This window comes from Dermochelys coriacea, chromosome 1 (genome assembly GCF_009764565.3).
Source record: "Dermochelys coriacea isolate rDerCor1 chromosome 1, rDerCor1.pri.v4, whole genome shotgun sequence".
NCBI lineage: Eukaryota > Metazoa > Chordata > Testudines > Dermochelyidae > Dermochelys > Dermochelys coriacea.
In genome coordinates, this window is record NC_050068.2 from 339,923,565 (window position 1) to 339,941,204 (window position 17,640).

The 17,640-nt window shown below is 44.5% G+C and overlaps 1 protein-coding gene across 1 annotated transcript in view; it reads left to right on the forward strand.

Annotated features, from left to right (window-relative positions):
• The window catches only part of UPF2 (UPF2 regulator of nonsense mediated mRNA decay), a 192,021-nt gene extending 183,747 nt beyond the window's left edge, over positions 1-8,274 (forward strand). The window contains exon 23 of the mRNA XM_043498528.1: positions 7,851-8,274. Within this exon, the coding sequence (XP_043354463.1) occupies positions 7,851-7,875 (25 nt within the window). The 3' untranslated portion in view covers positions 7,876-8,274. The remainder of the gene's footprint in view (positions 1-7,850) is intronic.
• The last annotated feature ends 9,366 nt before the right edge of the window (positions 8,275-17,640 follow it).

Here is a 17,640-nt window from a genome sequence, read left to right on the forward strand (position 1 = left end):
CAAAGCCCTGGCTGGGCTGATTTAGTTGGGGATTGATCCTGCTTTGAGCAGGGGGTTGGACTACATGACCTCCTGAGGTCCCTTCCAACCCTGATCTTCTATGCTTTGTCTTGCCTACCCCCATATTTCATCTCACTTAAAAACTACTTGCTCACACAAGCTGACATACAAATACAAAAGTGTCACAGCACTGGACAGTTGCTGATTTTCTCATTTTAACTATATCGTTATAATATAAATCAATTGGAATATAAATATTGTACTTACATTTCAGCGTATAGTATACAAAGCAGGATAAACCAGTCATTGTCGATATGAAATTTTAGTTTGTACTGACTTCGCTAGTGGGTTTTTGGTAGCCTGTTGTAAAACTAGGCAAATCACTAGATGAGTTGATGTACTCCCTGGCAGACCTCTGAGTACCCCCAGGGGTACACGTACCCCTGGTTGAGAACCCTCTGAGGTGAAGAATAGGATCAGTATTGCAGCAATGCTCACTCTGCAATACAGTAACACCCTGGTAAGCAGAGAGCCCCATTGACTGGCTTGTGATGTAATGTCTCTTTAAACACAAGCGCTCTGTTGCACAGCTGGTTTTGTTTCTGATACTGACCTGGCAGGGATTTGTAAACCTGTTAAAACATCCCAAACAAATACATAATCGGGGGTGGAGAGGAAGGGATGTGCGTAATAGCTTGCCGTGCATCACAGTGAGAGTTTGCCAGCTCCTATGGCTCATCTTGGACTTATTGGTTTAAGTTTTTAAAGCAACGATCATGTGCAGATCAAAAACGCTGCATGGCACCTTCCAATCCAGGGACTCAAAGCACTTTACAAACCAAGGGCACAACCTAGCAAATGCTTAAAGCGTGTGCCTAATTTTACTCTGTGGGACAGCCCCATTGAGGTAAAAAAACCCATTAATCCTTACAACAACCCTGTGACCAAGGGAGGTAAGTATCTTTATTATATAGATGGGGAAATGTGAGCCCAGAGATGCTCAGGCCCAGATCCTCAAAGGTAGTTAGGTGCCTACCTCCCTAGGTCTAGATGACACTCTAGTTAAAAAGCCAGCACATTGGCAATATTGCCAACCAAAATCATGAGTCAGGCCTCAAAAAATCAAGAAATTGGGTTAAAACTCTTGATAGTGTTAAAACAATTAATACATTTGGAGTTCTTTTTATTCTCTTGGTTTTTAAATCCATAGAGATCATTTCTTCAAGCTTTTGTCTGCAAACAGCAGGGCTAGAAACTTCTTTTTTTAACGAGAGCTGAGAGTCTCACATAATCACATGACTCCAGGAGCTGGGGCCTTAAAGTCACCAACTAGCAAGAGACTCATAGTCAAATCACAAGAGGTGTCAACACTGCTGTAGCCTGCTCTAGAGGTCCTGCTGTTTTTCTACCTCCTGCGGAACTGCACTGGTGGGAAATTTTAAGGAAAAAAACACCACCACAATGTCAGAGCTAGGAAAACTAGTGTCAGAGCTGGGAGTCTTGACTTTTTTTTCCAGATCTTTCTCTTCTAGGGCTTATGCCTGAATGAGGAAAAGAAAGCTGTTCTGTCTCCCACACTTTATCTCCATTGTGTGTTTTATTAAACAGTGCCTCCATCTCAATGACAAATACAATTATCTGTTTGAAGATAATGTTACTGAAACGCAGCTGAGAGTTTTTTTCCAATGCTAAATGCTGCTGTTTGCCCTGTCTTGCCTTTTTGAAATGGTTTGCTGCAGTTCTTAACTTACCCCTGATTGCTAGTACAGAAAGTGGAGTTGTTATTATTTATGACATATTATTTTAGCACTTAGAGATCAGGACTAGAACTTGATGTAATTTTTAGGTTGAATCTTTTTTCTGCCAAAAAATGCAGATTTGGGTCAACCAAAACATGTTGTGAATTTGTATTGGAATTTGTAGCATTGAGTCCATTGGGGGCAAAAACAAAGAACAAAAAAAATCTAAACTTTTAAAAAATATATTTTCAAAACAAACTGTTTTGTTTTTTATTCGAAAAAACTTTTCAGTTCAAATTTTACCTCAGCTTTGTTTTTTAAAAAAGGTTAAAATAACTCAGACAAAGTGAAATGTTTCTGATTGACCCAAACTCATTTTTTTCAACTTTTTAAGTTTGCAGAAAAATTTTTGCTTGGGTCAACCCAAAACATTTCCTCCCCCTCCCCCCGCTCCCAGTTTGGTCAGTAAAGAGTTATTCACACAGCTCTAACCGAAACTCTATTGTGCTAGGCACTGCATGTATATGCAGTGATGAGCTGCCAAAATCTTAACAACCGGTTCCCTATAAAAAGCTCTGATTTAAGAGATGTGCCCCAGTATGTATTTTTGTACCAACAGGGTTACCATACATCCGTATTTTCCCAGGAGGAATTTTTAAAATCCCGGACGGCGATTTAAGAATCAAAAAGCCTGACCTGTCCAGGAAAATACGGATATATGTTAACCCTGCCTAAAGTTCTTTTTTAAAAAGATGGGTCTGAACTTTAAATGAACTCCGTTTCACATGTGTGGGTCCCTGCCACTCCCTGGGGGTATGCTAGGGTGACCAGATGTCCCGATTTTATAGGGACAGTCCCGACTTTGGGATCTTTTTCTTATATAGGCTCCTATTACCCCCCACTCCCTGTCCTGATTTTTCACACTTGCTGTCTGGTCACCCTAGAGTGTGCACATGTGTGGGTCCCAGCTGCTTCCTGCCCCCCTCATTGAAGCAGGTGTGCAGGGTTTCTGCCCTGGGAACTGCAGGGCACCAGTGGACGTGAGGCCAGCTGCAGACAGGGGTGTGGAGCAGGGCTAGCTGGAGGCGGGGGTGCAGGGCTGGCCACGGGTAGGGCAGAGGGTGCGGAGCTGGCTGGAGACAGGAGGGTGCAGGGTTGGCTGGAGGCAAGGGGTGTGGGGCTGGCTGTGGGCAGGGCAGGGGGTGCAGAGCTGGTTGGAGACAGGACGGTGCGGGGTTGGCTGGAGACAGGGCAGGGGCTGAGTGGAGGTAGGGGTTGGCTGCAGGCAGGGCAGGGGGATGCAGGGCTGGCTGGAGACGGGCTGGCTGCAGGCAGGGCAGGGGGTGCGTGCGGTAGGAGTTGGCTGGAGACAGGGCAGGGGGTGCGTGCGGCAGGGGCTGGCTGCGGGCAGGGCAGGGCAGGGGGTGCGTGCGACGGGCTGGCTGCGGGCAGGGGGTGCGTGCAGCAGGGGTTGGCTGTGGGCAGGGGGTGGGTGCGGGCAGGACAGGGCAGGGGGTGCATGCAGCAGGGGCTGGCTGCGGGCAGGGCAGGGCAGGGCAGGGGGTGTGTGCGACAGGGGCTGGCTGTGGGCAGGGGATGGGTGCGGGCGGGACAGGGCAGGGGGTGCATGCAGCAGGGGCTGGCTGTGGGCAGGGCAGGGGGTGCGTGCGACAGGGCTGGCTGCGGGCAGGGGGTGGGTGCGGCAGGGGCTGGCTGCGGGCAGGACAGGGCAGGGAGTGTGTGTGGCAGGGGCTGGCTGCGGGCAGGGCAGGGGGTGCGGGATGGCTGGAGGTAGGGGCTGGTGCGGGCAGGGGGTGCAGGGGGTGGCTGGAGGAAGGGCAGGGGGTGCGACAGGGGCTGGCTGCAGGCAGGGGGTGCAGGGAGTGGCTGGAGGCAGGGGCTGGCTGCGGTCAGGGTGGTGGGTACTCACTGGGAGAGCGGCTTGGAGCAGCCTGAGCAGCAGGACACAGCCCAGGCCCAGCAGAGCAGCCAGGGACCCACCAGGCAGCAGCGGGAGCCCCAGGGCCAGGGGTCGGGGAAGCAGCAGCAGCAACAGGGCTCGTGCCCAGGGCCTCACATGGCTCCCGCAGCGTAGCACCCCCGGCAGCCAGAGGGGGAATTACATCACTCCCCCGCCAGAGCCCATCAAAGCCTCAGCGCCCGCTGCAGGGAAGCGGGTTAACAACTGGTTCTAAAACTGCTTCAAAATGTAGCAACCGGTTCACGCGAACCGGCTCCAGCTCACCACTGCCTACATGTAGTAAGTACGTGCAACCTCAGTAAGAGTTTATAATCATAGAACTCTAACAAACTTCAGTGAGACTCTGGGTGTAGGTGCTGGAACTGGGGTTCAAATATCATCGTGATGGGTTGATATAAGATCATAAACTGGGTAGAACAGAAACAGGATCTATTATGAAGCCCCAGATATAGGAGTTGTCCAGTAATTAAAGATTAATCTTTCATTAAAGATTATGTCATGTGACGAAACCTCCAGGAACACATCCAACCAAAATTGGCAACCTCACCCATATAAAACGAGCAAAAGTATTGTGATAATCCAACTATCTCAGAAGTATTTATTTATATCACATTTAGGGTGACCAGATAGCAAGTATGAAAAATTGGGACAGAGTGTGGGGGGTAATAGGTACTTGTATAAGAAAAATCCCCAAATATTGGGACTATCCTTATGAAATCGGGACGTCTGGTCACCCTAAGCACATTTGTGGTCATGCCAGTCATCACATTAATGCCCTTATTTTCCAAACCATTACAGAGATTTCAAACCATTATCTAAACTGGACTTTATACTGTGCTTATGGAAATTAGTACTCTCCACCCATACCCATGACACAGTTTTGATCTGTGGTGATTCACAAAGAAGCAGAAAGAGACTTGGGGAAAATGGGCTAATCTCACATCAAATAAATGGGATACCTAATCACCAATGTTTGGAGAGTCATGTGAGCTTTGGCCACTGCTGAGTAAAATGATCACCCACAGTTCTGGCTATAAAAATGTCTATAGCACCTCACCCCATCACGTGTTTAGAATTTTATATAGGAGCAGGAGCAGTTTTAGTGGGAAGAGCAAGCAAAGCATTGGGATTCTGGATTCCTACACTCTATTTCTAGCTCTGGCTGCCAACAATTTACGACTGTATAAGATCATAGGCCAGTGTCAATCCCACATGCCAATTACTAAATAATTATGATTAAATATGAAATCATTATTCCATTATTTAAATGATTAACTACTAATTAATTATTCATTGTTACAGGACAGAAGTGCTGCCGTCTCTTGTTATAAAAAATGGGAATGATGCCAACCTCACAGGGTGCTTTTAGGCCCTGATTCAGGAGAGCACTTATGATTTAGCCTGTGCTTAAATGCTTTCCTGAATCAGGGCCATAATACGATATTTGTAAAATGTTTTGAGATCCACAGATGAAAGACATTAGAAAACTGTAAAGTATCATGATTACTGCTTACTAGTAAGCAAATATTAACTGCATGCGTCATGCAGCAGCCACGGGATCTTATTCCTAGCTTTTCCCTTTCCGTGGGTGATCACAGTGAGGGAAACCAGCTGCTTTCCAGACCTTTGTCAGTCTCGTAGGTATATACAGAGTCTTTGTATTGAACGATTTATACCATGCACTTGATGGTGTTGATGCCTGCTAGAACAAAACCTAGGAAGGCATACAGAAAAACTGGTTCTATCTATGCGTTCTCTCTCCCCACCATAGGTTATCTGGAAGGATGTTTTCAAATTATTTTTACTTAATCTTTCACTTTTTTCTTCTTTCCTCATTTTCTACATAATCTGTTAGCTTGATTGCTATATCCAATGGGCGGATGGTTTTCGGGGAAAGCACTTGCAAGGGGATGTGTCCTATATTCAATACTGAAGGTGTTGAAGTTCATGGTGTATAGTTCCAGCCTATCACCCATATGTTATATGAGGTAGAGAGCTCCTTCACACAGCACTCCACTAACTTGTTACACCTGTTTGAAAAGAAATGTGAAGCATGCATCTCCTTCCTGTGCCACTGCTTACAGATAAGCATGTGGTATTGACATTTCTGCTCATTGCTCAACAAGCCATTACAGGATTTCATGTGTGTTTATGCTCGCTTGATTTCTGTCCAATAAGAAGCATAACAACAACAAAACATACCTGATGATAGTGTCAGAACAATCATATCAACTTGGAGCCCAATCCTGCATCTCCTCTATGAGTTTTGCCTGCACCAGGGCTGCAGGGTTGGGCTTATATCTGTGAGCTCACATTGGGAGGGAGGTCATGTATCGGACAGACCAAAAATCCACCTCCATCCCACGCAGCGTTGTTAGTCTGCTTATACTGTTACAAATGCCTGAGTCTACAAGTAGTGAATTGGGAAATTTAGGGTCAAAGAGAACCTAATTTGTTCTCCAACATTCCATCCCACGCTATTTTAAACTTCCTGAACTAGCTTTCATTTTTGGGTCTTTTTCTCCATATTTGGGCTGGTCTGATCTGATCTGATTGAGTGGGTGGTATTGAGCAATTGGAAAGAATTAATAAAATGAAAGGTAGTTATCATTTATTATTGCTCACTTTTATTGCGGTAGCCTCTAGGAAGCCTGATTAAAGACCAGATCCCCATTGTACTAGGTGCTGTTCAAACAAAAAACAAAGACCGTCCCCCTACCCCAGAGAGCTCACAGTCTACATGTCAGGCAAGGTGCAACAGATGGGAAGAACAGACAGATAGGGCCGATGCTGTGAGAGGATGAGATCATTATAACATGGACAGATTTAGCACCAGAGAAGCCTGAGTTACATTTTATTACTATTACTATTGACTTATTGTTAAGATTACTGAGACTATTACTCTGATTTATCATTTATATGACAGTAGCACTTAGAAGATCCAGATAAGACTGGGGCCCCACTGTGCTTGCCCCTGTACCAACACAGCATTATTAAGACAGTCACTTTTGCTGCTGTGTGCAATCGTGAGGTGTAATACACAAGAAGTATGATGGAGCTGCTCAACATTTCATGACAATGTAACTGCACATGTGGACTGATTAAACAATCTCTGATTACAATTGTCCATGGAAGTGCAAAGAAATACTTTGTGGAGGAGAGAAGCCAAAGAAATATCCATCTATTAATCATTTAGAGAGGAAGGATGGTCTTGTGGCTAAGGCAGTGGACTGATGCTCAGAAGATCTGGATTCAGTGTCCAACTCTGCCGCAGATTGCCTGGGTGACCTTGGGCAAGTCACTTAGGGCCAGATACTTAAAGATGTTTAGGTGCCTGAATCCAGCTGATTTCAATGGGAGTTAGGTGCCTGAATGCCTTTGAGGATCTAGATTTAGCCTCTCTGTGCCTCAGTTCTCCAGCTGTAAAATGGGCATAATGCTTCCTTTCCCCATGGTTTGCCTAGTTAGATTGTAATCTCTTTGGAAAAGGAATGGCGCTTATTAACTGTACAGCATCTGGCACAATGGTGCCCCAATCTTAGTTGGTGCCTCAAGGCACTAAATGTCATTCAAATACAGAGTTAGTTGTTCCCTGGCTTTTAACATTCAATAGCTATGTTTTCTGAGGTTTGTATTATCATTTTCTCTGTCTGTCTTTCTCATTATTATTATTTATTTGTGTTACTTAGCTCCTAGGAACCTGAGTCATGGACCCCCTTGTGCCAGGTGTGGTACAAACACAGAACAAAAAGACAGTCCCTGCCCATAGGTCCTGGAACTACGGGTGCTGGGGGTGCTGCCACACCCCCTGCTTGAAGTGGTTTCCATTATATACAGGGTTACAGTTTGGTCCAATGGCTCTCAGCACCCCTACTATAGAAATGGTTCCAGCATCCCTGTCCCTGCCCCGAGAAGCTCACAATCCTATGATTTACCTCAGCACTTTTTAAATGTATGTGGCTTTCTTCCCTATAAGAATTTCACAGAGAATCACTGTATTCAAGTAACTGTTAATCATATTAGTCCCACAAGGGAAGGAATGAAAGAACAATAAATGGCCTATGGTGTTTTCTATTAGATGAAGTAAAATAAATACACCCATAAATAAGCTTGTCTCTTTTTATTTCTAGGCTCCTGGTTCAACTCCTGCTCTGATCAATAGGGACTGAAAGTCGTTGCCATCTGATGGCTGTTTGGTGGCCTGCGTGAAACGGATTTGGGAGACTCAATCAGGAACCTAATGGGCAGGATTCTCTGTCACAAAAATCACAACTGGCAGTGATTTGCACTCTCATTGGCAATCTCGGAAGATGTGGATGGGCTGTGGAGGCTGATGTGCACGTAGATGGAATCCTTTTAGGTGCGGTTTGAGGAAAGCTTGCCCGGTTGCAACTCAGGCCATTCTATAGCAGTTCTGTGGACAAACAGAGGGCCGCAGTCTCCAGACTTGTCAAAATGACACCAAAGGTCCATTTCTACTCCCACTGAAAGTCAACTGGAAGAATCCTATTGATGTCAGTGGAAGCTGGATCAGGCCTTAAATTCATAAACCTAAAGAAATCAAGAGTAAAATCCTGACCCCACTGAAATCAATGGTTGATTTGCCTTTCCCATCAATGCGGGCAGGATATCGCTTTCCATTTTATTTTTATGAATCCATTCAAATGTCCCACTCACAACTTCTGGGATTTTTGCTTTGTTTTGTTTATTAAGAAATAAAACAGAAGACAATATCATGGCAGCAATACTTTATTGCCAGCGGCCAAGACTCTTAGAGGCTAATTTCAGCCTAGGAATCTATAGCACTGTGTTTGCACCTCCTCTCTCCTAATTCTCTAGCCTACAATTACAGACTACACCATGGAAACAACAGTTTTTGTTGTGCCTTATTGCTTAATTGTTTAATGAGGTATGCACATGGTCTAAGTTGGCGCACTGTAATTTTGTAGCTGCTGTGGCAATAAACCCAGAGCTGCCTTTTAGGCAGAAGGATTTTACTTGTTTTCATGCTAAAATAAGACACTATTAAAATAAACATCCACTTCCACTAGTAAATAAATCTAGGGCTATCTTCATTGCATTAAGGTAGGGGAAAATAGCTTGCAACCTCCTACTCGCTTTGATGTTATTTTATTTTATTTTTAATGCTGTAAAAAGACAGCCTGAACTTAAGTGCCTAACGTTTTGGAGACAAAGTCTTTGCTAAAGACTCAGCTCCTTCACCTCTCCAGCGAAGGTAAGAGACCCAGCATTAGCCCTTCTCTGAGATAGCCAAGAGGTGCTCCAGCAAACCCAGACCACATGGCTCATATTTCTAATGGCAAAAAAACAAAAACAAATAAAGAAGCAGAATAAAAACCAAACAACTCGTTATACATCAGACAGAAGCTAAAAGGCTCATACAACCCATTTTATTTAAAAAGCCATTGTTCTTTAGATAAGAAAGCCCCAAGCAGGAGGCACTCTAAAGAGTGAAAAGTATTTAACATAATGCAATCATTGTAATGAGAATTCTGGATCTGGATCTACCCGTGTGCCCTTCTGTATTACAAGGGCATGAACAAAATACAATTCTTGTCTATTAGACATGGATGAACAAAATATATACATAATAAACTACTGAAAGATAATGCTCCAGACTTGTCAATAAGTCCATTCTTTGAAGAACCTAGTTTGCAAATACAGTTGGGCAATAAAATAATGAAAGACCAGGGCAGGAATGCATTATTGCCAACCCCCAGCATTCAAAAATCAATTGTCAGGCCCCCAAACGTCACAATTGGCTTAAAAATCATGAAAATTAAAAATGAAAACCAACCAAACACTAGGTTTGGAGTTTTCTGTTGCCTTCTGGCTTTTGCACCTTTATGGGTCACATTTTCCAGCATTTTTCCATACCATGAGGGATCTGAACTTACTTTTGTGGTTTCTGGAGGGGAAGCTGAGATTCTGGTGGTGTAAGCACATGACTCCAGCAGCTAGGGCTTAAAGAAAAATATCAAGTATCACAAGCCTTGCAATACAATCACGAGAGTAGGCAGGGGTAAGGGAAGAGATTTTGAAGAGTGTTTTGAGTTTTAAACATATGCACAGTAAAAGTCTGCTATGCTGATAACCTAGCATTATACTCCATAAGTAGTAGAAGTAATAATCATAATAATAAGACCTTGCACTTATATAGTGCTTTTCATTGGTACTTCTCAAAGCCCTTTACAAAGGAGGTCAGTATCATTAGTTCCATTTTACAGATTGAGAAACTGAGGCACAGAAAGGTGCTGTGATTTGCTCTGCTAGCAGCCTTAAGGGAAGAGTCTCCCTAGTCACAATCTAATGCATTATCCATGAGGCAATACTGCCTCCCTAAGTAGTCCTATTGACTTCATGGAGTCCATACTAAAGTATTACAGACCGTGAATAAGGGTATTAGACTATGGCCCATCACAAAGTCCTTATGCAGCTGGTTCACTGATGCCATATTTTTAAAGGAAGCTGGTAATGGGGGAAGTGAGCAGTGGATGGTTCAAGGATTGCTCTCCATTCAGATTCTGCCAAATCCATTACTGTACACCCAGGCAACTCCACTGACTGCACTGGTGATGAAGAAGGGGCTTTGCAAGCGTATGTTCAACATCAACAGTTAAACAATATAGTGTATGTCAACAATAAAACATAGTGGCCTATGTTCATACCTGGCATGAAGAATATATGGTGAGCAATTTATTACTTCTAGTAACGTTATTCTTTTTTTAAAGGAACTGCAATGTACATGCCCTCCTTGTAATGTTGCTCACTGCATTGTTTCTGCTAGCAGTAACATTTTCAACATTGTTTAATGCGCTGTTACAGGCTTTTGCTGGATTTCACAGGATTTCAGTCAATGAGATTATGTAGGGTCATGGAGGGCAGAATTTAACTCAAGCTGTGGAGACTTTCACCTCTAGGCGGGAAGGCCCAGATCCTTAAAAGTTTTTCGGCACCTTACTCCTTTTGATATCAATGGGAATTTGGGTTCTAAATACCTTTGAGGATCTGGGCTGAAAGGTCAGTTTCACCTGCACATGCAAGAGTTGAGCTCAGTGTAGGGGCTGAGCAGGGCAACACTGGCTGCACACCACCTTTGCACCTTCCCTGTGCTGGTTGGGTCATACTTGTGCAAAGTTTAGAACAACTTCAAGGGATTGCTTATCTTATGCCTAATTGCCAACAGTCTGTATGTGCCATTCTGGTAGCTGGGAGTAGCTGGGGCATAAGAAACCTCTAGCCATGCCACTTTAACCTGAAAGAATGCCCCTAGCATGCCTCCCACACTGGAGGTTTCTGCAGAGGATGGCTCAGAGCCAGCTATCCACCCAGCATGAAGCTGCCAAGCGGCTGCCATGAAGCAAGCCCAGAGGGTCTGGGTGTTTCATTATCATCTGATATATCTGTGGATTTCTCTCTCCTATTATATTACCAGCCATGTTTATATCGCATGTGAAATTCCACTCTGCTGATATCTTGAGAATTATGTGGAATTATTGCTCCATGCCTTTGTTATTCAAACTGTTGACTTTCAGGAGTTCCCAATTAAACCTTGTCCAGAATGGAACCACTCCTACCCAACAAAGCTCTCTGTGTCCTTACTAAGGCTGCTTGAAAATGTTCAGTCCACACAAAAATAGAGTTTCAACTGTGAATTACAATTGGGAATCATTTAAGAACACTTTACTAGGTGTGACGGGTTCCCCCCCATGGTGCCACCTGGAACTGGGGTGCCACTGAGACCTCTGACCCACCAGCATGGGCGTCCTTTCACCCTGTGCTGCTATGACCAGTTGCAAAGCCCTCCAAGCTTGCACTTTCAGCAGCATTCACACAGGTAGGGACACACCCAGCTTCTCAGTCTAGAACCCCAGAGCAGTACCATGCTGCCCTGGTCAAATCTGGCTAGTATATGGGTTTAAATATCCGGTCCGCCTCTCCCACAATGTGAAGAGGACCTTGCACACTTGTGGTAGCCAAGCTGAGGTTTTCCCCAGACACTTTAATCAAAAGTCAAACACACTGGTTTGCATTAAAACATAAAATAAGTTTATTAATTACAAAAGGGTAGATTTAAAGTGATTATAAGTGACAGCAAACAGATCAAAGCAGATTACCTTAGTAAATAAACAAAACTGCTAACTGAGCTTAATGTACTAGATAGGTAGGATATGCATTAGCAAATTCTCACCCTGAGTGATAAACAGACTGGCAGATTCTTAAGGCACAAGCTGGCTTGGCTTTGCAGCTTGGGTTGCCCAGGTTTTTATACGCAGGCTAGAAATCCCTCTAGCCTGGGACCATCACTTCCCCTCTGTTCAGTCTTTATTCCTCAGATGTTTCTACGTGTGTTGTTGTAGGGAGAGTGAGGTCCCATCATGATGTCATTTCCCCCCTTTTTATATCTTCTTCCCACTTGCTGGAAAGCTCTTTTTGCTGTAACTTGGGTCAAACAGTTCCCATTGTGGAGGGCTATCTCTGAGAGGTTTCTATTGTACGCAGTTCCTGGGGTCATCCTTGTGTTTGTGTGCCTTTCCTCAATAAGCCATTAACATTGTCTGGCCTTTCTATTGTCGTACCTGAAAGGCTGCTTGTGGGTTTTTCAACCTCACAACATGTTTCAGTAACACATACATAGACAAATTTAATAACTTCACATATGACGATAGCACATACCATCCAACCAGATATTAATGTTTAGCAGATCAAGACTTTTAGAATGACACCTCACAAGGCATACTTCGTACAAAACATATCCTAATTACATGTCAGTGGTGAATATTGGGGTGCCAGGGTGTCCCACTAGGTACCCAAAAAAGCCACAATCGAGGAAGAAGGCTGTGCTGATTCACCCTCTCCCTCCCCCCAGTTTAGAGGGAAAGTGAAGGCAACTATATGGACAAAAGGGGAAGTTGATAGTAATTAATATAAATCAGGAGTTAGGAATCGTAGGAAATTGATAAGGGAATCAAAGGGACACAAGGAGAAATCTATGGCCAGTGGAGTTAAGGACAATAAGAAGGAGTTTTTAAAATATGTTAGGGAAAACAAAAGAATCCTGATAATGATATTGGTCCATTACTAAATGGAAATGTTAGAATTAGCAAAAATAATGCAGAATAGGTAGCAGTGATCAATAAATAAATCTGTTCCATATTTGGGGAAAAATAACAGTGGATTTTGATTCAACACATGGTGATGTTAACACTCTTTCCATTCACTAGTATTTCTAAAGGATGGTTAACAAAAGCTACTAAAGTTAGACATTTTTAAATCAGAAACTCCAGATCACTTGTATGCAAGAATTTTAAGAGAGCTGATGAAGAGCTTTCTAGATCAGTAATGCTGATTTTCAATAAGTCTTGGAGCACTGGGTGAGTTCTAGAACAGTGGTTTTCAAACTTTTTTTCTGGGGATCCAGTTGAAGAAAATTGTTGATGCCCATGACCCAACAGAGCTGGGGATGACGGGTTTGGGGTGTGAGAGGGGCTTAGAGCTGGGGCAGAGGATTGGGGTGTGGGGGTGAGGGCTGTGGGGTGGGGCTTGGAATGAGGGGTTCAGGGTGTGGGAGGGAGCTCTGGGCTGGGGTAGGAGGTTGGGGTATGGGAGGGGGTCAGGGCTCTGGACTGGGAGTGCAGGCTCTGGGGTGGGGCCAGGGATGAGGGGTTTGGGGTGCAGGAAGGGGTTCTGGGTTTGGTGGGGCTCAGGGCTGGGGCAGGGTGTTGGGGTGTGGGTGGGGGTCAGGGCTCTAGACTGGGGCTGGGGATGAGGGGTTTGGGGTGCAGGAAGGGGTTCCAGGTTTGGGGGGCTCAGGGCTGGTGCAGGGGTTTGGGGCACAGTGTTGGGGCACGGACTTACCTCCGGCAGCTCCCAGTCAGTGGTGCAGCCGGGGTGCACCGTGGATCATGCTGCGACCTGGAAGCAGCCAGCAGCAGGCCTGGCTCCTAGGTGGAGCTGCACAAGTGGCTCCGTGCGACTCTTGCCCGCAGGCACTGCCCTCCCCTTTTCCCATTGGCTGGTTGCCAGCCAATGGGAGTATGGAGCCGGTGCTTGGGGCAGGGGCAGCACACGGAGCCCCATGGCTTCCCTGCCTAGAAGTCGGACCCGCTGCTTCCGGGGCACAGCACGGTGTTGGAGCAGGTAGGAACTAGCCTGCCTTAGCTGGGCAGCACTGCCAATGGGACTTTTATCATCCCGATTGGTGATGCTGACCAGAGCAAGGTGACCCAGCGCCTTACATGCCGCGATCCAGCAGTGGGTCTTGACCCACGGTTTGAAAAACACTAAGATATTGACTGTATCAGATATGGACTGACTACAGGAGCTTCCTTTTCAGAGAGATACACCAAAGATGTCTTCCATGCGATCCTTTAGCACAGCGGTTCTTAAACTGTGGGGTGGACCTCCCAAGGGAGATGTGAGCTGTGTGCTTTATTGCATTTTATTTATTTATTTTTGAAGCGCTCTGGCTGTCACCCCCAGGTGGCCAGGGCTCATGCAGAAGGGCCTTGCACACCCAGGAGATGGGGATAAAGGGGATAGCCGGAGCTCTGCCACCAAGGCTTCGGCTCACCTTTGCCCCCCCCAGATCAATCCCTCATCAGCAGGCCTCCTTCCAGCATCCCCCACCCAAATCCCTCACCAAGAGGCAGCGGGGCTCCGGCTGCCAGCCCTGGGGTGGCAGCAGCAGCGCTGAAGTAAAGATGGCAATGGGGCATTAAGTCTACAGTGAAAGATGATATTGACAAATATCGCTTTTCACATTGCCACCCTTCCTTCTGTGCTCCTGCTGGCATGGTGCTGCCTTCAGAGCTGGACACCCAGCCAGCAGCCACTGCTCTCTGTTCTGCCTTAGAACTGGGTGGTGGTATATGTATTTGTGTGTGGTGTGTGTGTGTGTATCATAAACAACTACAGACACAAAGGGCGGGGAGGGGGCAATCAAATAAGTTAAAGAACCTCTGCTTTAGTATAGACACATAGAATATCAGAGTTGGAAGGGACCTCAGGAGATCATCTAGTCCAACTCCCTATACCGGCAGGAAGAGCTATTGGGAGCTTAAATATAAAAAGAAAAGGAGTACTTGTGCACCTTAGAGACTAACAAACTTATGCTCAAATAAATATGTTAGTCTCTAAGGTGCCACAAGTCCTTTTCTTTTTGCGGATACAGACTAACACGGCTGCTACTCTGAAATAAGTAAAATATGTGACACAAGTTGCCACCTAGGGGCTGAATAGTATAATACAGTTTATCATTCCATTATGTCTCTCTCCCTTTATATTCGACATTCCTACCGTTTACAAAATTTACACTACCATGCGACCTTTGACGTTCAATAGAGATCAGTCTGTTAAATGTCTCTGAATCTTATTTGTTTTCTAATTACATGACTCGAATGTGTAACAGCTTGGTCCTTCTTGCTGACTGTTAGTTGCAGTGACTGTCTGTGGTCAGTTTGGAATCTCTGAGTCTTCTTGTTCTGCATCTACCATCGGTAGAATTTGCTGTGTTGATTGTTCTCTGAGGAACAAAATGTAGATGTTGATGGGTTTTGTTGTACTCTTCACTGTCAGTCTCAATCACATCTGATCTGGGTACTGAATTCTTTTTCTTTACAACAGCTGAAGTTCTCCATCCTGTTTCTCCATCAAGTTTGACACAGCAAACGTGGTCACCAAATTCTAGATCTGGCAGTTCTCTGAGTGATGTCTGTTGTAAAAGTGTTTATAGGCTTTTTTTTTTTTTTGCTTTTTTATCCAGTGTGGCTACTATCTTCATGTCTGGCCATTTTGAAGATAGATTCTTTTCCAAAGTTGGAACAGGGAATGGATCTTCTTGCTGTAAGATTTTTCTTGGCTGTCTGTACAGCTCTCTCGGCTTCTCTATTCATTTGTGGGTAATGTGGGCTGCTAGTAATATTATCAATATCCATTTGCAATGACTTAAATTCTGCTTCTGGGAACTGTGGTCCATTATTTGTCACTAGTTGTTCTGGAATACTGAAGTGAGCAAAAGTGCACTTCAATTTCTTGATAATACTGCAATGGTATGTCTTTCAAGTATATTTTTTATATATCTAGAAAAATAGTCCACAACCACCAGGTAATATCATCCCCTGAATTTGCATAAATCTGCGGCTAGTCTCTTCCAAGGTCTGTCTGCTAGAGACATTGTTCTGTGTGATTCTGCATTGTCTCTTAAGGTTATTTTTATAGGATCTCTTTTCAAAAGTCCAATATCATCAAATCCTCCAGAGAGTTCTTCCACCTTTCTCACTAAGCCCATCATGGTTGCCATGTGGCAGCAGAGAAGGTTCTTTCGTCTTTGATCACATGCACTCTGAATGCAAAGCTTTTGTCTTTGTAAGTTATTTCTGTGGTGAACTGGGCTGTGCAGTTTAGAATACCTCCAGGGCTAGCCAGAGCTGTGTTAGGTGGCTTCAGCTGTGGGAGGGGTTGAAGGTGATTGTAAGTCCCTTCTGAGATGGCTGTGATGGCTGCTCTTGAGTCAATTTTTAAAGTCAAAAGTCTATCCATGAATATTCAGTTTCACTCTCCAGGCAGGCTCAGTGTATCACATGTGATAGATCTCAGAAAGAATGGCTCTTGATTGTAATATTAGTCAACTCCCTGACTGCCTTGGTACAGTGAACAGCTGGAAAAATGTTCATATTTTGTGCATTTTTTATACCATGAACCTTTGGCTGGACATGCACCATCTCTTGGGATATTAATTTTCCCACATCTTGTGCATTTAGTCTGAAAGGCTTTGGTATGCGCCAGGAATTTCTTAATAGCCTCAGGGCTTTTATGATAATGACTTTTAGCACTCATGTGTCTGTTTACTAAACTAGATTTAGGTTTTCAAGTTTGGCAAATTGCTCTAGGTTCTGCTGTTCAGACTGATTTGCTATTTGAATAGCTGTGTGGTTAAATCTGTTTTGAATTGAAGCTGCTGTGACAGGTTATTGTCTGTTGGCCAAATATCCAGCCTGTTTCTGATATTTTCATGTTTTGCAGTCCCAAAATCACAGTTTTCAGACAAAGCATGCAAAGCTCTTTGTGACCCTGGAACCGCCTCAGTGCCAGCTAGCAGATGGCCCTCCATACTGCCCCAACACACTATTGTCATAATACATATCCCAAAGGTGTCATGTAAGGCATCATGTTTAAACTGGTGACACGCTGGCCCTGAATATCACCGTGTGATGTATGTATGTGTTGTTCACAATGAGTTATATATGTATGCTAAAAGGCAGATGTATGTCTGGAAGGCAGAGCATGGACCCAGATGTCTTAGACAAAGGAGTGTGTATTTACCTGTCTGGCCAGCTTGGCTACAATAGAAGTTCATTTCCATATAAGGTAAACAAAGCCATAAAACTAAATGAGTGAAGGAGAAGACCATTTATCAATCACATCAAGGGACAGAATCTGCACCCTTGGAAGCCTTCCTGGCTTTTGAAAGAGAGACAACAGACTTTGGGCAATATAAGGGGAAGTGGGGGAGGTGACATTTTAGGTATCCATCACTAAGGGGACTTAGAGTTAAGTGCTCTCTGAGCCAATGAAAGCTGGACCCTCATGATCTGGAAAGCAAAGGTAGCTGGAAACTTACTGTAGGTGAGAAACATGCTTATACAAAGATGGCAAACTTGCTGACTAGAAAGTGTGTTTTGTTTTATTTTATTTGTTTATTTTACTCTTACTTATTATCACTGTGATGGGTGATCACCCCAGATTAACCTAGAAATGGTTAATGAGGCTGAGAAGGGGCCAGTTAACTGGATAGGCTACAGCTGAGGAGAATTAGGTAGCCTAAGTAAGTCCAGATTGATGATGCAGCCCAGCTGTCAGGTGGTGCTATTATAAAGCTAGCAGTAGAAGAAGGCTGTA